The sequence below is a fragment of the Cetorhinus maximus genome, chromosome 8, assembly GCF_964194155.1.
Source record: "Cetorhinus maximus chromosome 8, sCetMax3.hap1.1, whole genome shotgun sequence".
NCBI classification, from domain to species: Eukaryota; Metazoa; Chordata; class Chondrichthyes; order Lamniformes; family Cetorhinidae; genus Cetorhinus; species Cetorhinus maximus.
In genome coordinates this window covers 23,983,969-24,010,128 of record NC_135886.1, presented here as the reverse complement: position 1 = coordinate 24,010,128, position 26,160 = coordinate 23,983,969, and the positions used below count along the sequence as shown (strand labels likewise).

Genomic DNA, 26,160 nt, shown 5'->3' with positions numbered 1-26,160 from the left:
ATAATGTCTCCATTAAAATAACAGATGAACTCTAAATGAATACAATAAACATGCATTCATTGTCATCACAGTATTTTCTAGCTTCTGGTGTTTTTAACTATTAAAAGTATTTTAGTGTACAGCAGATTAATCAGCATCTAAATGATGGAAGGATAGGTTAATATTTTGTGTGCGCCCCTTTATCCAAACTAATCCTTATCTTTCCTGAAGCTACTTTTAAAAAAATGAATTAAAGCAGTTAAAACAATATGCCTGGCTGTCTATAAGAACAAAGGTGATACAAAATTTTGACCAGTGGATATGCTTGTGACTGTGATTGTTGTGGCTATGCAGTATAAAAGGTTTCAGATCACAAATTATCTGGGGATAGATTCCCAATGAAAGGAAACGTACCCTATAAAGTTACAGCAAAGTTCCTACAATGACTTGATAAGGAGGATAAAAGCATTTCTAATTTGTCTAGAAGAAACTACTTTTGATTTTAAAAGCCAGAATGATAGTAAGGTTCAAAATGGCAGAAAGTATGCAAAATAAAGTCAAAAATAAAAATTTGGAAGAAGCATACTCCAAACAGCACTTTTATCTACTTCATGTTATTTCACCCTTGCAATTAAAAATGATCAAATGTTCGGTATTCCTGCTATTTCATTTATGGCAGTCCCGTGTCCTGTTGCACTTTCAGTCTATAATTTCTTTGTCGCAGCATATCACAAAGTCTATAATTCAGGGCTCTTTTTGAAACAAATACTGTTTAAACTATGCAATTCTGTAAATGATAAGTGGAGTTTTGAGGTTTACACATACATCCTCAGTCTAATGATTTAGTCCTCAGTACAATGCACAAACTTCCTCTTCCCTACAACCTGGAATACACTTCTGTCAACTTTTTGTTCTAGTAATGGCTACATTCAAATGTACCAAAGTGTAATAAGCTCACAGGCTAGCAACTACATTTACCAAATTCAATTTTACACAAACATTTTTGTCTAAAATCTTGCACATTAACTTAGCATGATTTTATAAACAGCACAATAAAATAATCCAGCTTCACATCTGTACAATATGTGAATCATTATAATAGTCATTTCTCCATGTGGTAACATATTATTTACTGCAATGGAGTTTTGTTGTGTTCCATAACTGTCAGTAATAGGCTTGATCCTTCTAGAGTACATAATGAATGTCCATGTTATTTATAAGAATGAAATAACTTGCATTTATATATCTTTCATAGCCCCATGACATTCCAAACCACTTCCCAGCTAATTAATTTTTTTTCCCAAGTGCAGTGTCTGTTGTAATGTAAGGAATGCGGCAGCAATTTGCACCTAGAAAGGTCCCTCGAACAGCAATGAGATGAATGACCAATTAAACTATTTTTCTGCTGATGACAGAGGGTTAGATATTGGCCAAAATGCTGGACTGTGGTGAGAGGGTTTAAAATCCCCAATTCTCCTTCAAGTAGTAACATGGGCTCTTTTGCAACCACCTAAGAGGGCAGAAAGGACGTTGATCTAATCCTCGATCTGAAGAACACAGTTCAAAATTTAGACAGTTCAAAATTCCCTCAGTGCAGCACTGGATTGTCAGCATGGGTTATCTAGTTCAGTAATGGAATGGGGCTTACTCTGAATTAAAATTGTGCTGTGTTAATGCTTACTCTATGTTTAATATTACATTAGTGAAACTGCTCCCGACATTATGCAATATTAATGCTTGTTTCAGTACTACGGTATGATTTGAAAATTTGCGAAAGCAGTTTTCTTCGGCCTGCTGCAGTCTAAGAGTTAAACAGACAAATACAATATGGACTGTCCACTGTACAAATATTTTCTTGAAGCATTTGCATTCTTTTATCTTTGTTTTCATTTTTAACACGCTAGCATTCCTCCTGATTGCTGACTTAATCATTAAAAGATAACTCGAGGCATTTTCAAAAGGTCTGAAGTATTGTGTCCACCTAAGTCCCTGGTCTTTGAGGTTAACACAGGAAAAGTTTATACATCTCCACACAAATAATCTGTTAAATTTTTAAAAATAGGAAGCAATGTCGGAAATTACCAACCTGAATGCTGACCGTTGAGAATTGACCGGCGTCTGCCTGGATAAAGATGCCAGTTGCCTGCCGTGTACGGAACATCAACCCAATGTACCAGGGCAAAGTGATTGTGCTGACAAGATTACTCCATGAAACAAGGCTGTTGCCCAGGAACCGCTGGGGACTGGCCATTACTGGGCAAAAAAAAAAAAAATCAGTTCACTGCTATAATCTTCTGGGAGGTTTACATGAAATATTAAACAAACTGTAAAAGTTACATTTCAATCCACAGTACTATTAATAACTAGCAGCCTAAAGAAACCATCCACAAATTCTAAGAGCTCCTTCATAGAGCAACATGTGCTGCAAATTCTTCCAACCTTTCAGAAGATACATTTTCCCCAATTTCAAAGTATAAGAGGCCTGACAGTCAATGCATATTAACTCGCCTTCATGCACTTTGGCTTAACAGTCTGATGATAAGTCATTGACCTGAAGTGTTGTTAACTTTGTTGCTCTTTCCACAGATACTATCAGACATGCTGAGTATTTCCAGCATTTTTTTGTTTTTATTTTAGCTTAACACAAGTCTGTTATCTCAAACTGGTGGGTGGCTGCTGGGCTCAAATATGACAGTTGTCTATTACTTATTTTTTTTGAATTGACAAACCAAGGTGAAGGCCCAAGATTCATGATACTCCGTACGAAGGTTGAATAAATAAAAGAACAGAAGCGATAAATCAGTTAGAAATTAGGCGCAATGAGTTTATTTCATTCATAGAAAGCCCCTGGTAAAAGAGATATTCTATCATAGGGGGAAATGGCCAAAACTGACAACCCTGCAATCCATCCTTCTTGAACCACAACACTGTTGGCACCCATGGAAAACATTAAGTCCAGTCTGAGCTCTCACTTCTCTGTCAGAAAGCATACCTGAATTATGTCAAGCGACCTAGAAGTAAAGAAATACATTCCGCCTCCTTTTTTTTTTCAGACAAGGGCCTCTCTTCCCATTCTCCTGAAAGTGTTGCCTTCTTGATGAACCTCATCCCACTGACCATTTTTCATGTGGCAGGAGTATCATTGCCAGGCAATTCCACAGGGAGGGTACTGCGGCCAATAATTATACTCCCCTGATGTCCATACAAAAGCAATTCCAGGGGAGGCTGCTGGATGACAAGCAGGAAAAGAAACCCTGGCTGACTTTTGCTTCGCTTGGCTGGGACATAATTCAAGCAGAGGCATGCTGCATCATTCCCAATCTGTATTGCCTAATATCAAAAACGGAGCAATTAGAGTAGAGAACTGTATCTTTTTGTGCAACAGGGGTCTGCTTGGTTCATTCACTGCTTACAAAATGATAACCAAAGCCAAAGGCATGCAAGTGTCTAATCTTAGTGAAATGAGCTTGGGAAGTCTGAAAACACTTGGCTGCAAATGAATATTTTGCAATACAAAACTGCCCAAATTTCAGCACCAAATGAAACTTTAAGGTTACCTATTGTAGGGAATGAATATGGTATTTTAATGATTTTGAGAGGCCTTCTAAAATTGGGATTGAGATGCTTCATTGATTGAGCTACAGCAGAGGGAGATCACTGTACATCCAGCCTGATCCTTACGTAGCCTAATGTTGAGCCTGAGTGGAACATAAGAAGACATTCTGAGACGCAGCACTGCCTTTTCTCACCTTGGTCAGTATACAAATTGTTAAAAACTAAAAAAAAAAGACAATCAGAGAAAGAAAGATGTGCGCAAGTTTCAGAAGGTATAGAATCTTACAGCACAGAAAGGAGACCATTCTAACCATCTTGCCACTTGGTGCTATGAAAAAGTTATCCAATTAGATCCACTCCCCTGCTGTTTCCCCCATAGCCCTGCAATTTTTACTCCAAGTATTTATCCAATTTCCTTCGAAAAGTTACTATTGAATCTGGCTCCACAATCCTTTCAGATCATACACGCCTGATCATAATATCTCACCACGTAAACAATGTCCCCCTCCTCAACCTGACCTGCCATCTTCAAAGATTTCTGTTTCTTTACCCACTTTAAAAGTGCACCATTTAGTTTTTAATGCCTCCTCTCATTCTTCCTTCCAAAATGCATCACTTCACTCTTTTTTTTTGTGCTGTCTTCCAGGTGCAAAATGAATTGAATTCATTTGTTTATACTTGAATTTGCTTCACTTACTTTGATGCACTCATCTTTTTGAAATAAGGCGACATAAAGTACAACAGAACAGCATTCCCTCTGTGCACATCCCAAGTTTCCATTTCCTGATATTGCTCCAGGCAACTGTGTATATACACAGGCTTTTGTTTTCCTGCATCGTTTTAGTTAGTTTTATTAGTGTGTTGTACAGAAAGGAGTGCAGGAGAAAGAGAAGCCAGGAAAGAAATTCAATCATAGGTGGCGAAGGTTTTTTTTCTATATAATCCCTTACAGTTTTTACAGGGCAGCGTGTGCTTCTTCTGTCTAACAATATGGTAGACATTGGATCTGAGGTGCTGAGATCCTGGGGCAGGATTTTTCCCTTGGTGGGCGGGCTCGGCGGGGGGGGGTGCGGTTGGGAAGCCAACTGCCGCCTGTGATCGGGACCGGACCACGTTTCACTCTGGCGGGCCAATGAAGGCCCACCCAGCGTGAAACGGGAGTGGCAGCGCTCAGCGCTGCCTTGGGGGTGCGGGGGCAGGGGTGGGGGGGGGAGGGGGGGCGAGGCAGCCGAGCACATGCTTTGTGCATGCGCACGAGTGAACTGCCTCAGGGAGATGAAGCATTTTTAAAAAAGAAAATGAAGAAAATAAAAATGTAATAAAACACGTCCCCTCAAGTGACCCTGTCACATGAGCAGGAACATGTCATTAATTAAATTTTAAAACTTTTATTTTATTATTATTTGCTTTTAGAAACCTTATCCCGCCTGTGGGCGAGGTTTCAAAAAAAAATGCAAAAATGCCGCTTGGCCTTCTCGCCTGCCAACAGTTAGGTTGGACGGGCAGCAAAAAATTTAAGTTAATTGATTATTTAATGGCCTTAACAGGCCTTTTAATTGTCGGTGGGCATGCTGCCGACTCCGGCATGCGCCTGCCGACCGAGCTATTGTGCACTGACGTTGGCACACTCGGCCGACGTCAACGTGCGTCATTTCACGTTCGAACGGGTCAGGCGTGCTCCCGCCTGCCAAGCAAAATAGTTCTGCCCCTGGGAATGCTTGTGTAGTGAACTGCATCATTTTATCTTTGAGTTTACAAATATAAAAACTCTTAGCCCTGAAGCTGAAACGAAAATAAGTCACTCATTCACCTTTGACCCTATTACAAGAAACCCTCCCATGCAAAATTAAAGCATGTGCCAGATAAAACATTGATGGGGCTTTGGGCTTTCATGTGAGGGCAATCCTTAAATTAGATTGTCCAATGAATGTCACTTTGCATTTATATATTAAGAAAGACTGCCCTTTGTCACTGTAATAAACATATATTAAGTTAGCTTACATTTCAGCACCATCACTGGGGAATTGGTAGAGTAGTCTAATTGTGTGACACTGGCATTTCAATTTGCCAAATTGATGTTTGACTTAATGTTAGATTTATTGAAGATGCAGCAACATGAGTACATAGCATACTTGGCTATACTCTATGCACTCAGTAAGGCTATTATAAGTTTACTGCAACAGGAAGTCCACTGAAAGAAGCCTCATTGAAGATAATACAGTTATAGAAAATATTGCGACATTGCATAAAGTAAGTGCAGCATGCTTGCTAGAGACAGATAGCTTTGACCTATGGCTCACAAAGTTTTCCTTGACTGGGGGCTTTCCTTGCCTCATGTCTGAGTATACTGTAGATTAATTAATAGGAGATTGATTACTAGCATTAGTCAACAACTTAATTACAGTTGTATCATATGACTACCAGGATGGAGGAAGGCAAACCAGATGCACCTTGGTCTTTTTTCATCTAATAATTCCTATATGTACAAGTCATGATGCTCATTTTCTTTGTGAGTTGGGGAGCCAAGTATTGCAAATGCTTGTTGGCGTCTTTCAATACTCATTTGATTCCAGAGTACAGGGTTTAAGACTGATGGTTGGAGGCTGCCTGGAAACCAATATTTTATGTCGAATTTTTCCTCACAGCCAACTTAAATTCCCATTCCAGTGTCATCACAGGTGGAGAAAATGGACAACAGCCAGAATTCCTATTCATAGTGTCACTGGGAGCATAGCTTCATTTTTCTACACAAATTTTATCAAAAAACTATTCTCAATCTATCTCCAATTTACAGTTTTAAAGCTCAAAATGCTGCGACCAGTAAGAGAAAGAAATCGAATCTAAGTACTTTTGCATGTGATTATTAAAAAATGGGTAGTCAAAAGTATAGAATTGTAAATATATTGCTTTATATAGCACTTAATGAACATTGGGATTCATCATATGTGCTGCTGAATGTTGTTAACATAGTTATGCAAACTTTAAAAAATCAAATCAAATTTTTCTGTTTTGGATAGATATAAACCTCAAAATTTCATGGGAGTTCTACCATACCTTGGTTGAGAAACTGGTAAAACCACTAAGGAAATGGGAGAGAACCTGTTAAACTGCATCTCCATTCTTTCTGACTGTCACCTTGTTGCTTTGTAAGGTACAGAACTTCCATTTTCCCTTACACTGCAAATGACATGAAAAGAGAGAAATTCCCTGAGCAGAGAGTTTCAGTCCAGACTAAGAGGCATAGTAACCTCAAACAAGGGAGCATGTGAACCCTACCACTGGGGTCTGGGTTAGCAAGCAGCTTGGAATCCTAAAGAGGAAGATTCTTAAAGATTAATCTTGTCTTGGTCCACTTGTTGAACCCAGGGACTGGTTCGAGCCTTGGCAGGGTTAGCCTGGACAATTTCCAACTGTAGGGGGAGAAAGCATCCTATGAGTTCAGGGCAGGAGGGCAGGAATGGCTGAAAATTTCCTTGTTGGGCCAGGAGATGCACCTCTGTATCTGTCTCATGCCCAAACTTATGTATCTGTTTTAGAAATTACTTCAGTAAAATAGAAGACAGTGTTGCTGAACTTTCCCAGAATATGTGCAAACTATGCAGATTTAATCAATCTTTCACACTGTAGCATCTGTCACCATATGGTTCAAATAAATCTGTTTCTGTCTAATGCTCTGTTATACTGGTTTTGTTGTGAGCCATTCCCCAATGCATGATCCATTCAGAAAGTTCCATATGTTCGTATTCAAAGGGATTTATGCTGGCTCAGTTTAACCCTAGCCTTCATGGCTATCTATGGCCTCATCATCCTGATTGTGCAAATTAATTTCCTCTTAAACCAAAGTAAATTTGCATACTGATCTTGTAGTATACAATTGCGCAAGACAACAAAGAATTTTTTTAAAATAGACCCCTGATTGCAATTTATTTTAATTTATACATCAGTCTTGTTTAATATTTTAAACAATTAGATTTCTGTTAATTATTTTTAAAAATACTTTCTTTCCAAACTCATTTACATTCTTCCCGTCTGGTCAAGGACTGTTCATCTCCCCGGGCGCTGCCAATTACTGTCTAAGTTGGCCCAACAACGGGGTGAGTTTCAGCCGGGTAGGAAGTAATTCTTGTCCTTTGGTCAGCTCTGAATGGGTAACTAACTTGTTTGGCTTAATTGCCCATCCGCTTTGTTTCTGCTGAGCGGGCAGGGTTAAAATAAATCACATTGATCCATAGAGCATGAACTAATCTAAAAAAAAAATCATAACTCTGAACAAAATGACTTGTACATTCAAGGCATCAATTCCAAGAAGAGTCGGGGAAGGGCTGACTATCCAGTAAGGGGCGCACAAGGAGACAGGTGACGACGCCAGAGTGAGATGGAGACCGAGTGAATAGCGAATTAGGTTCATTGGGAATTCAATGCACGGGAGGGGGGCAAGAGGTGCAGTATACATAGGAATTATTCTAAGTTAATTAAGTGAGTAATTAAATTAAGTTAACTAAATAGCATAAGTAGCAATGGCAGGACAGGGATTATGTTGCAGCTGTGGAGTGTGGGAGCTTTTGGACACCAAAGTGATCCATGACAAACAGGTCTGCAGAAAGTGTATACAGGAAGAGAAATTCCAGATCAGGATTATTGATCTGAAAGCCGAACTGCAGACACTGCGCAACATAAGGGGGCGGGGGGGGGGGGAGAGAAAGGCCGGACACTTTGTTTAGCAGATGGTCTTAGAATAGGGTCATCTATTTTGGTCAGCAATGAGGGACAGGAAGATGTAACCTTGAGTGAGGCAGATAAAGGGGCCAAGGAGACAATAGTGGAGGAGCCTCAGACAATTGTCAAACAGGTCTGAAGCGCTCACAACCTGTGTGGACGAAAGCAATGTCCGCAAGGTGGACGAGCAGGCTGGCCATGGTACAGGAAGCCGTTCAAGTGGGGGAAGCAAACAGGAATATAGTGGTAGTAGGGGACAGTATAGTGAGGGGGATTAACACTGTTCTCTGCGGCAAATAGTGAGAGTCCAGAAGGCTGTGTTAACTGCCCGGTGCCAGGGTTCGGGACATCTGCTTAGGGCTGGACAGGAACTTGCAGTGGGAAGGGAAGGATCCAGTCATAGTGGTCCATGTAGGTACCAAAGACATAGGCAGGACAAGGAAAGAGGTTCTGAATAGTCAGTATGAGGAGATTGGTACCAAATTAAGAGGCAGAACCTCAAAGGTAATCATCCCTGGATTATTACCTGAGCCACAAGCAAATTGGCATAGGGCAAATAAGATTAGAGAGCTGAATGTGGCTCAAAGATTGGTGTGGGGGTAGTGAGTTCCGGTTCGCGGGGCACTGGCACCAGTACTGGGGAAAGTGGGAGCTGTACCATTGGTTCAGTCCAGCGTGCTGGGACAAGTATTCTTGTGAATCAGGTAACTAGGGAAGCAGAAGGGGTTTTAAACTAAACAAGGTGGGGGGGTGAGGGGTCAAGCTTAGGTAGATGTAGCAAATCAAGGGGCAGATTCAAGGCAGGAGAGCATAATAATAATAATATGGGAAATGAGAGTCACAGAATAGCAGGGGCTGGGGGCTGACAAGTCTCCGGGTCCTGACGGACTTCGTCCTAGGGTCTTAAAAGAGGTGGCTAATGAGGTAGCAGATGCATTGATGCTAATTTTCCAAAATTCCCTAGATTCTGGAAAGGTTCCATCAGACTGGAAAGTAGCAAATATAACCCCTTTATTCAAGAGAGGGAGGCAGAAAATAGCAAACTATAGGCCTGTTAGCTTAACATCTATCATGGGGAAGGTGTTAGAATCGATCACTAAGGAGGTCATAGCTGGCACTTAGTGAAATTCAAGGTAATCGGGAAGAGTCAGCGTGGTTTTGTGAAAGGGAAATCATGTTTAACCAATTTATTAGAATTCTTTGAAGGAGTAGCATGTGCTGTGGATAAAGGGGAGCCTGGAGATGCACTGTACTTGGATTTCCAGAAGGCATTTAGTAAGATGCCACATCAAAGATTATTGCGGAAAATAAAAGCTCATGGTGTAGGGGTAACATATTAGCCTGGATAGAAGATTTGCTGGCTGGCAGAAAACAGAGTATGCATAAATGGGTCTTTGGCTGATTGGCAGGATGTGACTAGTGGGGACCCGCAGGGGTCTGTACTGGGGCCATAACTTTTTACAATTTATATCAATGACTTAGATGAAGGGAATGAAGGCATGGTAGCTAAATTTGCAGATGACACAAAGATAGGTAGGAAAGTATGTTGTGAAGAGGATATAAGGAGTTTGCAGATGTATATAGATAGGTTAAGTGACTGGGTAAAAATCTGGCGGATGGAGTGTAATGTGGGAAAATGTGAAGTTGTTCACTTTGGCAGGAAGAATAAAAAGCAGTGCGTCACTAGAGCAGTTGCAGAATTCAAGGTGCAGAGGGATCTAGGTGTTCTAGTGCATGAGTCACAAATAGTTAGTATGCAGGTACAGCAAATAATTAAGAAAGCTAATGGAATGCTATCCTCTACTATGAGAAGAACTGAACATAAAGGAAAGATGTTATGCTTCAGTTATACAGGGCATTAGTGAGACCACATCTCGAATACTGTGTGCAGTTTTGGTCTCCTTATTTAAGGAAGGATGTAAATGCGTTGGAAGCGGTTCAGAGGTGGTTTACTAGATTGCTGCCTGAAATTAGTGGGTTATCTTATGAGGAAAGGTTAGATAGACTGGGCTTGTTCCGTTTGTGTTTCAAATTCCACGTTCCCATCAGCCATGATCTTATTGAATGGCGGAGCAGGCTCGAGGGGCTGAATTACCTACTTCAGATTCTATTTCGTATGCCTAATAGTCTAGACAAGTAAGGGGTGAAAACTAGATAAGATACAACAAAATTAGATAACAGTAAAAAGTCAAAAATCAGTCAGGTGACAATGCTAAACAGAAAACCCTGAATAATAATGATCTGAGGCTGAATTTTATATGAGGACATACTGCTACCCCCACCACCCCAGGCCTAAGGAGAAAAGTTGCTTCTAAACCGACCGACTTTAAGCAAGGCCATCCTGCAGCAATAGCACACTCCAGGCAGCCTTAATGAGCTCAAGTGGCACTTCTGCCCTTCAGTGGGAGGAAGTTCCGCCCTCAAGAACTGTCGGCCAATCTGATTGGCCAGCAACACGAGCAATCCAGGTAGAACCACAACTCAGTTGTGGGCACTGCTGGGACTACAAGGAGGCCCATGGAGATGGAGTATAGACACAAGATCCAGAACAGTCCCAGGCTTTTGGGGTTTGGAGGGATCAAGAAGTGTGAGGGGAGTGGGGCAGGTAGGTTTTGAAGGCCAAGTTGGTGGGGGCAAAAAGGAGGGAGCAGGGGAGTAACATATTGGAAGCAGGGTTGGGGGTTGCCCCCAATGTGCACAGGGCACCCCCTCAATGATGTGCCTCCCCTTCTTTCCCGACTTTTCACCAGCTTTGTTAAAAAACTCTCGCTCACTCTCACCTGCCTGCCACTGCCCAGCATATTATGGCAGCGGAGGTAAATTGAGGACCTTAAGTGAGCAATAATTGGCCTTGTAGGATCCGCAATAGGCCTTAGAGCGGGCAAGCTCATGGAAGCCTTACCCAATCCTCCCCCAGCACCCCCCCGCCCCCCAATTATGGGGAGCAGATTGGGGTTGGGCGGTAAGGTGGCAGGCTAGCCAACCAATATGTTATACCTGCTCCCCACTGCCAAAAACATGACCGCAGGGGGCCATAAAATCTAGCCCCTGGAATCCTGATCAATACTTAGTACAGTTATTGAGTGCAACCTTTCCCCTATTAATGTTATTTCACACAAATATTTCAGATTAGTTTGTCAATAATCACGCACACTTTTAATTCCATTGACAATTCCAGACGTTAAGTGGAATTCTGAGCACATCACTGAACCTCTAATGCAGCTCCCCCTCCTTCCCCAGCAGACATTAGCTAACTCAGTGCAGACTGGGATCCAAGCTGGGCTCTCTTTAGTTTGTTTGGCTCAATTACCCATTAAATTAAACTTCCAAATCATTGAGGGAGCCTTATCTTCTCCCTGAGCCAATTCTTCACATTATAGGTTTCAAAGGGTGACCACAGGTATCACATTTACAGTGATTAGTTAATACGATTTTTCAGCACCCACGTTCAATACAGAATTTTTTTTCTCATTTACTGCTCACTTCAGATTAGCCTGACAATCGGCATCCAATCTTCAACTACTTTGATTTTTCCCACAGAATAAATAGCCATAAGTACATATTTTAACCTGGCTGTCCTCTTGTCTAAAGAATGAATGTGATTCCTACTGCGGGCCCTGTATAACCTGTTCAGAATGATGTGTTACTCTCTCGACCAGCAGTACCGCATCTCAAAGCAAACAGCTGCAGCAGAGGAAACTGGACAGCTAAACTTCTCAATATCAACGCACAAAACCCAAACACAGATGTAAATCATTAACTCCTTATACATGTGGCCGCCTCCAGGGAATCTCCATAGTGCCTGCTATTGTTTTACAATTAATGGCAAATCATTTGACCTGAGCATACAATAGGTCAGCTTGTGGAATCAGACCAAACAGCTTTGTAAAATTAGAATGGGACGGAAGCAGCTGCTGAAAAGGAAACAGTAAATATCAGAAAACTTTTCCTTTCCCCAATTCTTGCAAAAGTGAATTTGGCGAGCTCAACAGCTTAATTAATAGAGCTTCATCTGAGCCAGTACCTAATGACAGCTGAATGATTCTGGAGTTTTATCATCATGTTCTGGATAAACAATACACTTCCTGATAATTAATGCTGCACTTCCTAGCTCTCTGGTGTTAAAAATAACCATATTTCCCAGTGGATAAATGCACCACGTGGTGTGGTGTGGTTTGGAACCACCCAGATAACAAGGAGGTTTGATTTGCATCAGTTTGGGAGGCTGTTGGGGGCTAAATTTAGCCTCACTGCCCCCAGGGCTTGAGGAGCAGGGGCAGGAAAAAAGTTAGCTGAAAGTATAAGTACATGGACATCAGTTAATGAGAGGATTAAATTTAGCTGTGCTATTTCCCAAAGTAAAATAAGTTGCTCATACTCACCATCAAGGCTTAACCTTGATGGGTGGTCAACTTGGGTGAGGTACTGAATGACTACAAGCATGAAGCTTGTAGTCTCAATAAAGATGGATTTTTTTCTTTGCTCTCATTAGCTGTAATTCATTTGCTGTCAAACCTTTGGGATGTCTTGAAAGGCATTATATGAATGCAGGTTCTTTCTTTCTCCGTTTGCTTCTTTTTAATGTTTTTAGATGCTGATGTGGGGTTCTCATACCTTATTAATATGAAAGATCAGGGCCTTAATGGGGAAATCTGACCTTGCACTGAATGCACTTAGCATACAATTGAAGCTGTGTGTGCACGAGAACAACCCCTGAATTGGGCTGATGCTATCACCAACTTGCTTTGGCTGCATAGCAACCATCAAAATGGCAGTACTGGAGAAATTAAACATGTCATTGTTCCTAGCACTTTGTCAGCAGGAAGCACTCCAAAATCCGGTTTATCAAATATCAAATACTTCCTCCATTAGCCTATTAGCCAACCCTCCATTGGCCAACTAAAAGTGTTTCATTATTAATCTCAGAAAATTATCTGATAGCAGTTTGATATTTTCACTCAGCAACACCTTGGTTTCAAGATGTACTGCTCGTTTGCAAAAGAATTTCATGTCATGCAGATATTGTGAATACTTCAGGGAAACAGGGCTTAAGAACGCTTGAACTTAATTTTTGCCTCCTTGGTGACCATAAGGAGAAATAAATTATTCTATTAATCAGAGATGGAGCTGAGCCCAAATACTCCGATACATGGCATCGTTGAATTCTTACTGTGCCCCTCCAGCCTTCATTTCCCTTGTGCTCTTCCCCGCCCCATCTTTCCTTCCTGATTTTTCTGCTACACAAGGCAGACTTTCTATATTTCTCTGCTACATGTTAGCGGCTGTTCAAATTAGTCATACACAGTACATTATGTTAATGGCTGCAACAGATGAGAGTGACCAAATGCTAAGTGGCCACAGATTTTTTTCATGGCACTTCAACATGAATGTATTCCTACTGCCTCTGATCCAAAATCAAGGCTTTCTCACTGAAACAAAAAAATGTGTACAACCCAAATTCTCTTCAGCTTGTCTTTTGTCACAGTTTAATCCTTTATTCTGCAATTGTAATTTAACTTGAAATATTGTTCAGGACTAACTTTTCTATCTCCCTTGGTATTTCATGCATCTCCAGATGCTCTCCTTGCTTCTGTTTCCTTTCACGGCTGAACAATTTATCTAAGCTTTCTTCGTAACTCAGTATTCTGACATTGGATACCTCATGGCCTTTCTGCACTGCTTCAGAGCTTGGATGTTTCCATTGTGTCTCAACAATCAAAACTGAACACAGTAATCCAGGTCTGAAGAAGGATCATACAGACTCGAAATGTTAACTCTGTTTCTCTCTCCACAGATGCTGCTAGGCCTGCTGAGCTTCTCCAGCATTTTCTGTTTTTGTTACAGTAATTCAGGTCCAGCATGATCAGAACACTATAAAGCTTCTGCACAATGGCCTCAGACTTACACTCGGTGGCTGGGGAAGGGCGATGGGAGGCCAAGAGTGAAGTGATCAAAAGCTAAGGGGGATTGGACATCAGGGGGGATTAGATGCCAGAGGGGCAAGGGGGACACTGGTTGTCTGTGTTCTTTAAATGTGGGGTTAGGAGCACCCCTGCTCCTCCCACCTCTACATTGAAGTGAGAATTTTTCAAAAACCTATCTTGTAAGTAATAGATGTACAAGGCCTGTCCAGGGTCTTGGTGAGATCACATCTGGAGTACTGTGTACAGTTTTAGTAAAGGATATAATTACATTAGAAGCAGTTCAGAAAAGGTTCATTTGACTCATTCTTGGGATGAGGGGCTTATCTTATAAAGAAAGATTGAACAGGTTGGGCCAAAACTCATTGGAGTTTAGAAGAATGAGAGGTGATCATATTGAAACATATAAGATCCTGAGGGGACTCAATAGAGTGGATACCAGGAGGATGTTTCCTTTTAAGGGGGAGATGAGGAGACACAGTTTAAGAATAAGAGGTCTCCCTTTTAAGCCAGAGATGGAGAGAAATTTTTCTCTCTCCGGGGGTCATTAACCTATGGAATTCCCTTCCCCAGCAAGCAGTGGAGGCTGGGTCATTGAATTTATTCAAGATTGAGTTAGTTAGATTTTTGATAGACAAGGGAGTCAAGGGTTATGGGAGGCAAACAGAAATGCGGAGTTGAGACCAAACCAGATCAGCCATGATCTTATCAAATGGCAGAGCAGGCTCAAAGGGCCGAAAGGCCTGCTTCTGCTCCTAAATCCTATGTTCCTGTGTCCTATGTTCCAAGATTTGGCTTTACTGAACACAGCCAACCTGAGGGCAAACCAATCTTGTGGTTAAGTTCTCAAACAGGTGTTAGATACTTTAGTTGCTTAGGCAGAGAGCCTAGCCCCTCTTCCAGGTGTCAGTCCTGGACCCCCTTATTTTGCCCTTTTTTAATTTCAGCACTTCTGGCCACAAATATGTGTACGTTTCCTACCTTCCACATTGGGGACCTGGTATGCCAGATAGTGCTTGAAAAACAGGTGCTACCCTGTGTAATTTATAGGCCATGTTGTGCTTTGCCCAGAACCTCCTTTAGTAAGAAACCCTCTCTGCTGGATAGCATCCTAGTGGTTTACTAGTGAATAGACATGACATTCATCTTTCACATTGTCATACGTCAGGGATCAAGATCACACCATCTACAGCAATAGAAGCTGAAAATTTACATTCTAGATAATAGATTCTGTAGTAGTTAAAAGGCAGAAGTTTGATGTTAGTTATAAAAGTGATCAAGTTTTTGTTTCCTGGGTTATGATGTTATTTGAACTCAAGTGGAATGCTGCTTTGGAATCATTCCTAGGTACTCATTATTGTCCATGAAGGATTTATTGCTTTAATTTTCTCTCCTTCACTTCGAAAGAAGCTGGCTCACACCCAGTCCTTTATGCATACGCAGTGAGAATTTGCAGGTTATTCAATCATGTGAAGCGTCACAATCAAGCCCAATCTCATCACTTGTTGCCGGCTCGTGTTACACTCTCCGAGAAGGACTAGTGGATAGGTAGCTACCAGGAACAGTTCCTTAACCTGGGGCACTGAGGCCAATTACTGTGCCCCCATTACTGCTGCAACTGAGATCAGCTAACTCAGCAAAAGACAAATAACATCCTGAGATTGAAATGCCCAAGAGTTAAATATTGTAATTAAGATGCATTGTATTTACACTCACAAATTTGATGCATTTAGCCAGTCTATTATTTCAAAACTGTCATTACTTCTATTTTCAAAGAATTCTGGACCAGTTGGTGGACTGCTCAGTATTGAAAACATCCATATAAAATGTTGTCAAAGTATTATGCAAGTTTACAGAAAAGGAGAAATATGACAACGATGTCATTTACAAGGGTGCAAAGCTGATGGAGTCAGTAGTGGCAAAACTGAGGTCTTTATCAGTAATAGTATGCCTTGCTTACCATCTGAAGTAAAAGGTATGTGCTAAAACAATCCAGAGACTCATTCTGAACATTCTCTCGTGGTAAAACAAGGTTTTATTTTGCTTTTTTTGAAGGGTTGTTTTCAAAGTAAGACAGACTCCATCATGCAAGAGGCAGGTGCATTGTAACTGGATCCATCGACAGGCTTTTAGAGAACTGCTTAGCACCATTCACTCTGCACCCAACTGGTGTGTGTGCATGCACGTGAATACAATTTGTGAACTTTTAGAACTCTTGGAAACCTGTTGTTACGCTATGGATTACAATACTTTTAATTTTGTGTGTGTTAACCCTTGCTCTGCTGCTTAAACGAGAACTGCACGGGTTCAATTGCAGCTGGTAGTCTGAGGGTTAGGAGAAATTCAAATATATTACTTGTGATTCGCACAACATTGAACTTTAATTTTCATTAATACTAAACAAACGAACAGTATCTACAGAGAGTAATCAACTAGGTCTACCCAAAATAAACAATACTTAGCTACCTTGGCACATGGTGGTAGTGGTGGAGGTCATGCTGTGACTTCACTGAGCACAGTGGGATGCTGGCAAGAGAGGGAGTGCAAGGTTGCATCATATGGGCAGCATGAGCATGCTTAAAAGCATCATAGCACGATTTCACTATGAGAAGGGCCTTACCTAAATAACTCCTCTTTTGTTTCATACAGGTCCCAGCTCTGCTAGTTCACCACCCACTCCCCGTCCCAGGCCAGATCATCCATCGGCATAAAGAGGTGGAAGAGAAATCCAAGGACACATCAAGGTCACATCATTCTCGCCGACAAACCGCCAACTCTGATTCTAGCACATCGGAAGGGTGTGTGGCACGTGTAGAGCCAGTGGCACAGGATGAAGGGCACAGCACCAGAGTGCAGGAGGAGGTGTTGAAGTCAGAGACATCCAGTCCCCTTCGGAGGAGGGAGGAAAGTCACGATGACGCTCCAGCGGGCAGCAGCATGGCGCCTCGGGAGTCAACTTTTGAGACTTTTGAGTATTTCCCCAATCAGGAGCAGATGTATGGATATCTGGTGGAGTTCCCTGATGCAGGGTGAGCTCTTGGGCTGAGAATGGAGCAGTCCATCGCTGTCATGAGCTCCATATTGTCCCGAGGGCTCAGCTGCATGAGTTCCGACCATGAGAGATTGGCCAATCTCATGTAGAGACACATGCAGCAGCACTTGGATGCAAGCACAGTGTCACAGCTAGGAAAGGGTGCAAGCCTCTCTCATTGGCCTGGATCAGTCTGCTCAGAGTATGAGCACTGACATCCACGGAATACATGAGGAGCTGCATACCCTTAACAGGACAGTCGCACTGTTAGTCCAGCAGTTGATGGAATGGACAACTGCTGCACACCAGCAGCCAGCCCCATCAACCCCACCTGAAGGCCAACTCAGGGCTGTGCAGGACACTGAGGAGGGTGAAGATACCCAAAGCTTCTCTGCACCCTCATCTTCCTCCACCTCTGCAGTCCCTTCACCAGAGCCCTCATCTGGTCAAAGCGCCAGTGACCACAGCTGCCCATGAAGAGATGCTGAGGCCGCAGTCTGAATGGGTGCCCACACATTGAGGCAGGCCACCATGCTCCTCATTGCCGTATAGGCCAAGAAGTGAGCAGCCTGCATCCACCCCCTCCCGAGGCAACATGGGAGGCACTTCATAGGAGTTTGCGAAAGCAAAGGGTGTTGTCTCGCCAAGAGCACTAATGGGTTCACCGTGGTTACATGTTTCACATTCTATATATTACATTTGAGCACTTCTCGAATATATTTACTTACATTTGAACACGACTTGGTGTGTTTGTACACAAGAGAACTCAAAAAGAATGGTAAAATTATGAAGGTGGTTCTTACTAGTAATAATGAGGACAGCATGCTGAGGTCCATCTTGATGTGCCATCAACAGGAGCAAGGTTGTCACCTGATTTGTGATACTTTGGAGGGCTTCTTCCTTCTCTGCTGCATTGTATAAGAATCCAGGAGTCAAAAGCTCAAATGCTGAGAAGCTCCTGGTATCTTTCATTGCCCATCCAAGCTTGCCTTTAAGGGACTCTCAATGATCAGATTCCACAAGGAGATGCTGGACAGCAGGTGCATCTCAAGTATGAGTGCTGGGTGCAAGGCCTTCATCCGCACTGCAGTGTTACACATTGGCCTAGGTGTAGGCTTCGCAGCTCAGTAGGTCAAGTATCGTCCAGGTGATATTGGTCATCTGCTGTACCCACTACTTTGGCTGCATTTGCATTCTAGATGTCCCAGGATGTGCTTGATGCAGTAAGCAGAGGTATATGGAAACCAGGAATGTTGCATGTGATGTGGACTTCAGAACCAGGGCCAACGGCTAGAATGGATCGTGCGGAAGTTATTTTGAAGAATTGGACAGTTGTAGCCCCATCATGCACAAGGTGCCTTATCTGCATGTATATTACAACATAAAACCCAATACATGCTTATAAGATTGTAAGTTTTAAGTCATGTAACTCTCAGCATTGTGGGACTGGTTTGATTATGGACAAGTTGGCAGCATGGGCTCCTCATTTACAGGCATTGGTGTTCATGTGAGTGGGCCAGGTTACCATATGTGTTTATTACCATGTGTGTTTGCAATATGATAAGGCCCATTGTTATGATGGTGAGGGTTGCAGTCATATGAATGGTTGCAGTCAATTGACTGAGTCAAACTCATTTATGTTGATTCGAATGTACATACGAACATGGAACAAGAGTAGGCCATTCAGCCCCTCGAGCCTGCTCCGCTATTTAATAAGATCATGGCTGATCTGATAGTAACTTTAAATCTGCATCCCACCAATCCCCGGTGACCTACCACCCCCTTTCTTACCAAGAGTCTATCCACCTCTGCCACTCTTACTATCGGTTTTTATATTTCTGGCTAGCTTTCTCTCATACTCCTTATTTTTTCCCTCCTTACTAGTTTTTTAGTCATCCTTTGCTGTTCCTTATATTCTGTCCAACCTTCTACCCTGCCACCTGTCTTTGCACAATTATATGCTTTTTCTTTAACTTTGATAATATATTTAACCTTTCTAGTTAACCAGGATGGTGTGATCGTCCCTTGGACTTATTCTTACTCGTTGGAATGTATCTATTCTGTGCATTCTGAAATATCCCCTTAAATATTAGCCATTGCATCTCTATTGACCTATCCCTTAACCTAACTTGCCAATTCACTTTAGCCAGCTCAACTTTCATGCCCTCGTAATTGTCTTTATTTAAGTTTAAAAACATAGTCTCAGACCCACTCCTCTCTCCCTCAAACTGAATGTAAAATTCAATCACATTATGGTCACTGCTACCTAGGGGCGCCTTCACTATGAGATCATTAATTACTCCCATCTCGTTGCACAATACCAGGTCTAATATAGCCTGCTCTCTGGTTGGCGCCAGAACATGCTATTTATCCCAAAAACACCCAAGGTAAAAAACATCTAGGCTATCTTTGTCCATCTGACTTTTCCAGTCTAAGGCCAGGATCTTTAGGTTGGCAAGCGGGGGGGCGGGGCCCACTTGCCGATGCATAAAATGATGTAGGACGACGTCGGGCGGAACTCCCGGCGTCACCCCGCATCATTTCAATTTTCAGGTCGGCGGGGGCGCAGCTGAATGAGCTGTGCACCCTCCGACCTGTCAACGGCCTATTGAGGCCATTTAAAAAGTAATTGAGATAATTAATGGACCTGCCCGTCCAACCTCATCCATGGGCGGGATTAGGTTTCATGAGGGCTTTTAAAATTTTAATAAATGTATGCTTTAAAGTGATGGACATGTCCCAACTCATGCGACAGTGTCACTTGAGGGGACATGTCAGGGAAATTTTATTTTTGCACCTTCACCATTTTTAAATTTGGCATAGATCTCCCTGAGGCAGCACTTAGCCTCAGGCAAGTGAGTGCGCTCTTTCGCACACATGCACGAAAGAGCACACTCATGGCTAAGGGACATCCCCCCCACCACCCGCACAGGGAGCGCGTAGCACTTCCTGGTGGACGTCATGCTGGGCGGGCCTTAATTGGCGTAAAATGGTGGCGCACCCCAATCAGGGTGCCAATTGGAGGCACACCCGCCCGTGCCCGCTCCTGCACGTCTCCCCCGACAGGGGGAAAATTCTTCCCTATATGTAAACTAAAATCTCCCATGATTATCGCCATGCCTTTCTGACAAGTTCTGTTTATTTCTTCCCTTATGCTCCACCCCACCATATGGTTACTGTTAGGGGGTCTGTACACAATTCCCACAAGTGGCTTCTTGCCTTTACCATTTCTCATCTCTACCAAAACCGGTTCCACATCCTGATTTCCTGAACTTGTCATCTCTCTCTCTCTCTTGTGGGGGATGCGCAGTCCATTGAGTAACTGTGGAGTCAATTTACAAGGTTCTTTAGATGTGAGTACATCACCAGGGACTGGTTGATGGCAATTTTGATATTGGAGGACTGTATGAGAATCTATTTTGCACAAGGACCCATCTGGCGATGATCCCCTCCTGTCCAGTCCTGTCATGGCTACATAGCTGTGCCTCTCAGCTGCTCTGCTATTGGTGGCCTCCTTATCCTTTTCTGTTTTGGAATGTACAGGGGCTTCCACCTCATCATCATTTTTCTCCTCCTCAAGAGTTGGAGTTCTGCCCATGGCCTCGTAGTCATGAACTTCTTGGTACCTCCACTGCACAATGTTGTGCAGTATGCAGCGCACCACTACTATTCTGGATAGCCTTGCTGGGGCATATTTGCAGAACTCCATCTGAGAGATCAAGGCACCTGAAGCGCGTCTTTAAAATACCAATGGCCTACTCAATGGTACTCCTGCAGATGACATGGCTGCTGTTGTAGCTGCGCTCTGCCTCAGCTTGAGGGTTCCTAAAGGGGATCATCAGCCAAGCTCTTAAGGGTAGCCCTTGTCCCTTAGAAGCCAACCACGGATCTACATTGGCGGCTGAAATAGCTGAGGGAATTGTGAACTCCTTGGTATGAAGGAGTCATGGCAGCTGCCAGGCAACATTGTGCACACATGAAGGAAGACCTTGTTGTGGTCACAAACCACCTGGACATGGATTGAGTGGAAGGACTTCTGATTGACAAAGATATCCACATGCTGAGTTCAGGCCTTTATGCAATATGATGCAATCAATAATACCCTGCACCTGAGGGAAGCCTGTTAATTGGGCAAAGGTGCTGGCTCTCTGCATCTGAGACACTAAAACTGTAGGGAAATTAATGTGAACCCCATACAAGTACTAGTTACTGCCTTAATGCAGCTGTGTGCTGCTAACTGGGTTATACCAGACAGGTCTTCTGATGAGCCCTGGAAAGAGCCTGAAGCACAGAAGTTGAGAGAGATAATTAACTTCAGAGCCACAGGCAGGGCATGGGAGACAATAGGTTGTGGCTCCAGTTGCTGTTGGACCATCTGACATATGTCTGTCACCACCTCATGGCTTAACCTCAGTTGCCTTCAGCAGTGGTTCTCCATCATATTGAGGTGGGATGACTTAGTTCCGTACGCCCTTCCTTCAGGGTAGTACCTGCTTGTCTTCCCTCTCCTTCTCCTCCTTTCTGGTGTGCAGGCAGCAGCCTCTCCTTCCTGACCTTCGGCCCTCACTCTGGCCACCAGTTGCTCACAGTGACTAGTCTCTATAGCCTCTATGTGTGAGGGTGATGCCCATCTTCTATGTTTCTTTGCACGAAGTGCAATGTGCCCTTCTCTAGCACGAAGTTCTTCCTTGCACCTGGGTGCAGGGGTCACCACCAGTGAAGAGTCCTGCTTCGGATGCCATGAAGTAGGCTTTGTAGTCTTGAGTATATTAACAGCAAGTCTTTATTAACAACTCATAACTATATACAGATATACAGTAGAAGGTAGAGGTACGGAGTCTCCATCCTAGGTCCTTGCACATTTCTGTTTCGATACCCCTTTGGAGAGGTAAGGTACCCCTGTGGAATTAGCTTCAAACTTTCTTCACTGCCCCGGAATAAGCACAAAATCAATTCCAATGTCAACCCTTAACCCAAGGGAGTAGGAGGTTCCTGCTCTGGGTCATGTGCCATCTTACATCCCTGTGTGGGCGGTACTGTACTCAGTTTCACATTAACCCTGCATGTACCAGACCCCACTGCAGGCAAAAAAACAATTGTTCTGTGAGACCAGCAGCCCCACCCTCCTACTCACTTGGGTTAAGGGAAGACAGTTGGAATTGATTTTGTGCTAATTCTGGGGCAGTGAAGACAAGTTTAAAGCTAATTCCACAGGGGTACCTTACCTTTCCAAAGGGGTATCCAAACAAATGCGCAAAGTTCAGACCTGCTCTTACCAGGTTTACTCCACATGCTTCAAGTTTCACACTCCTGGGATACAAATATATGATTTCAGTGGAGGCAGCTGATGATATAAATGGCCAGCTGCCTCCACGAACCACGTGTGCGTGAAACGCAAACAACCCCGTTCCCACGAAAATAGGAAGTGCCATGTTTGGGGGTGGGACTTAGGATTTTCAGGCACTTCCGCCATTTCAGCCACAGTGGAGAGGCTCTCCGTCATGGTGAAAATCCAGGCCTATATACTGAAAGTCGCAAAAGTTTGTAGCTCTTTCATGTTGGTCATTTAATCCCATTTAACAATTTCCTTTTGAAAACTACCAGAAACAGATTTCCTGCCTTTTCTCGCAATCTAGCTTTCACTATCCATGCCTGTTGTTATACCTCAACTGAATGATTCAGTTCTCCTCCCATCCACTTATTCCTGCCCAAAAGAACCCAATATTAGATAATGTTGAGAGTATGGTGATACATTTTGACTTGAATGTCAAGAGAGAAGTCAGAATCTGTTCAGTAGGAAGCAAGACCATACCCTACGCTCAGAGAGAGGCTGCTATATGGGACCACTGCCAACAATTAAAAAGCTCAGGTAATTTTTTTTTTAAACTGAAATGAGAATTTTGATAAATATGCTGGCTAGGTTGTGCATCTTTGTCCGTACCTTGCTCACAGTTCTTGCCTCCAAAGCCCAGGGGACACTCACAACTGAAGGTCTCCCATCTGTTCACACAAGTCCCTCCATTCTTGCATGTATTTGAATCACAGAAATTCCACTTTGCAGAGCACCCTACAGAAGAAAAAAATGATGTACATCCCATATTACAGACACATGTATTGTAAAACACAGTGTCATCCACTTCTTAATTTCAGAACTGAGAATTAAGTTAGTTCTTCAAGGGCAGGGCAAATGGTAATCCTTTTCATTCCAGAAACGAAAGAAGATAATTTCTCCTTCCTCAGGACGATTTACATTTTTAAAAGTAAACCACTAAAATAATTGGAATTGTCTTAGTGCTTGTGTGCTGTAACATATACATTTCCATTTTACTTTATTACAAGGCATTATTATTTTTGTCTTTCAATATATTTTTCCCCATCTTTTACGTTCTCCTTGTTATATGTAAACAAGGATGGAACCCTGGTCCTGGGCTCTGCCAATATTATTCTTAACTTGACCAGAGAGAGATGCCGCCCCCTTATCTTTTCTTCTCCGATTGCTGCTTTATCCCTCATGGCAGAATCAGTACAAGGGTCAGTGCATTGAGAACACGAACGTGTTACACATTATTGGTTTCTCTAACTTACCTGATACTGTGCCATTATTTGCTATGAAATCAGCCATATCAATTTGCTGGTTATCTATAAACAAGTTTTTCATGCATCCCATAAATTCATGGTTCTGAAGTGGAAAGTCTTCAGGCAGGTTTGGAACTCCACCAAGAAGCAAAGGACCTGTCAAATCCAGGGACCTGAGAAACAAGACAAGAGGAAAGTAGCAGCCTTAATTTCTCTTGATACAAGGTCATTCATGCATAGGCTGAATGTTATAACTCATAGATTATCACATGTGGGCAAAGCCATACATAACAAAGCTAGACAAACTTTTGACTGAAGGAATAGTTAGTGCTAACGAAATTGTTTTGTCCTAAAATTCAGAAAGAAAACCTGATTGTTTGCATTATAGGCCCCTTATGTCTTCATTTAACATGAGCACATTCAACGTTAGAAGCAAATGTCAAATGTAAATCGGCATCACATACCATAAACATAACATTATAGTAGAACCTTGATTAATGGACATAACAGAATTTGGGTGTTGAGTCCCCAAATTTGGTCTTACATTAACATTCAGGCTGCATGAATAAAAATAAAGCAACGTTGTCTGATTTTATGCATGAAAGAGATGAAATGCAATTAACAAAGGAAACATTATGCACACTTGACATACATGCAGTTTTAGCGAATGAAAATTGCAATGGATAATTAGAGCTGATGTTCAGTGACCCCTGTTGGAAAGTGTGAATGTGTGGCTATCACTGAGTGGGTTTGGCTGTAATTCACTCCAATCAAATTGCTTCCTGACAGGCACAGCCAACACAAACTGATGCAGAAACTTAACTGGCAGTGTCCCCCCCACCTTTGGAAAGGGCAGAAGAGAACGGGACAAAAAAAAAAGCAATAAAATATTTGCAGGACTCGTGCAATCATTCTCCTTTGCATTGATTTCTTTACTACAGTCACATTAACAGAAAAAAATACACTTGATGTGGCCTCCAAGTGAACATAGCCAAAACAAACACATACTCTAAATACCTGAGATAGTTGCGGGTGGTTAATTTAGTAGAACATGCTGGGATTAGAAATAACTCCAATTTAATTGTGATCGAAGAGCAGTATTGTGTGAATTAAATTAAAAATGATGCAATGAGTCTGAAGAAGTGTGGCGGGATGATATATTTTTGGCACCCCCTCCCCCCCCTTACTTTGTGGCAAAGATAGAATTAAAGAAAACAACTGGCAGTTAGTCATATTTACTGATTATTTCATCTGGTAGATGTCAAAATACACGTAACCATACAGTCGACAAGTTTCACATTGTACAATGGTGGAAATTCCACAGCATTGCTTAAGGGTAGTCTGGAGCACAGTAGTAATTGCTTGACTATGAAGACTTGAGCTTGGATTTACCAATACGTTTTATATTAATGCTGATGGTGGTTATCACTAGCATCAAAACAACACAAGTTGTAAATATCAGGCTTTAGGTTTCTTTTCTCTTTATTTTTTTCCTCAGTGCTAATTCAATCTTTGGACCTTCCAGTCAGTCAAGCTTAGAGCTACAGCGGGCAGTGTGTTTATTCTCTGCAAGTTTCTGTGCCTCTGGCCTCCTGTGAACCCCCTTTCTTTGTCTCACCATTAGGAGCTATGATTTTAGCTACCTAAAGCCCACTTGCTTAATCTTCCTTCTTCCAGCTCCCTTCCCTCCTTTCAGACACTTCAAAGCACATTTCTTAAATCAAGCTTTTGGTCACCCCTCTTAAATCTCCCAGCTTTGGATCTGTGTCTGTTTTCCTTACACCTCTGTGAAGTCTTTTAGGATGTTTTCCTAGGTAAGGTGCTATAGAAGTGAACGTAGCTGTTGCTTTTGACTAAGGTGAGAACTTTCTCTACAGTTCACTGCACTCACTGAGCCATTGGGCTAGAAAAAGTAACTTTAAAAAAAAAACCTAGTTGTTGTCTATAATACCAAAGGAAGAATTCTCATGAGTTAATTTATTTTATTTAAAAAAAAACTTACTTTTTTGATCCAGACTGAGTACCTTGAGCTGAACAGGAATAATTCCCAATGAAGCTGCCAAAGCGCAATGCAACAGAAGTATCACAGTCATCAACAGTAACCACAGCAACCTTTTGCTCAGAAGGTCCTTGAGGAACACCTGACTTCCCAATAACTGGCTGTAGAGAGAAAAAAACAAGTATACTTTGTAGTAGATTTTGCATATCATGGTTAAGTCGCAAGATGGTCAGAAATGTATGACAAGGATGAGACATTACGTGAATTGCGAATTGCCACAAGTTGCTGGCCATTTGGCACTCCACTGCCATTAGTTTTGGAAAAATTTATGTCCATCGCCTCCAAGAAGCCGCGCACCAGCAAAATCTGGCACGTAAAGAGAA

General features: G+C 42.4%; 1 protein-coding gene across 1 annotated transcript in view; it reads right to left on the bottom strand.

Annotated features, from left to right (window-relative positions):
• celsr2 (cadherin, EGF LAG seven-pass G-type receptor 2) overlaps positions 1-26,160 on the bottom strand; it is a 328,955-nt gene that overhangs the window by 78,921 nt on the left and 223,874 nt on the right. The window contains exons 6-9 of the mRNA XM_078547792.1: positions 25,781-25,938; positions 23,788-23,951; positions 23,144-23,269; positions 2,066-2,232 (exon numbers count right to left, since the gene is read on the bottom strand). Coding sequence (XP_078403918.1) covers positions 2,066-2,232; positions 23,144-23,269; positions 23,788-23,951; positions 25,781-25,938 — 615 coding nt within the window. The remainder of the gene's footprint in view (positions 1-2,065; positions 2,233-23,143; positions 23,270-23,787; positions 23,952-25,780; positions 25,939-26,160) is intronic.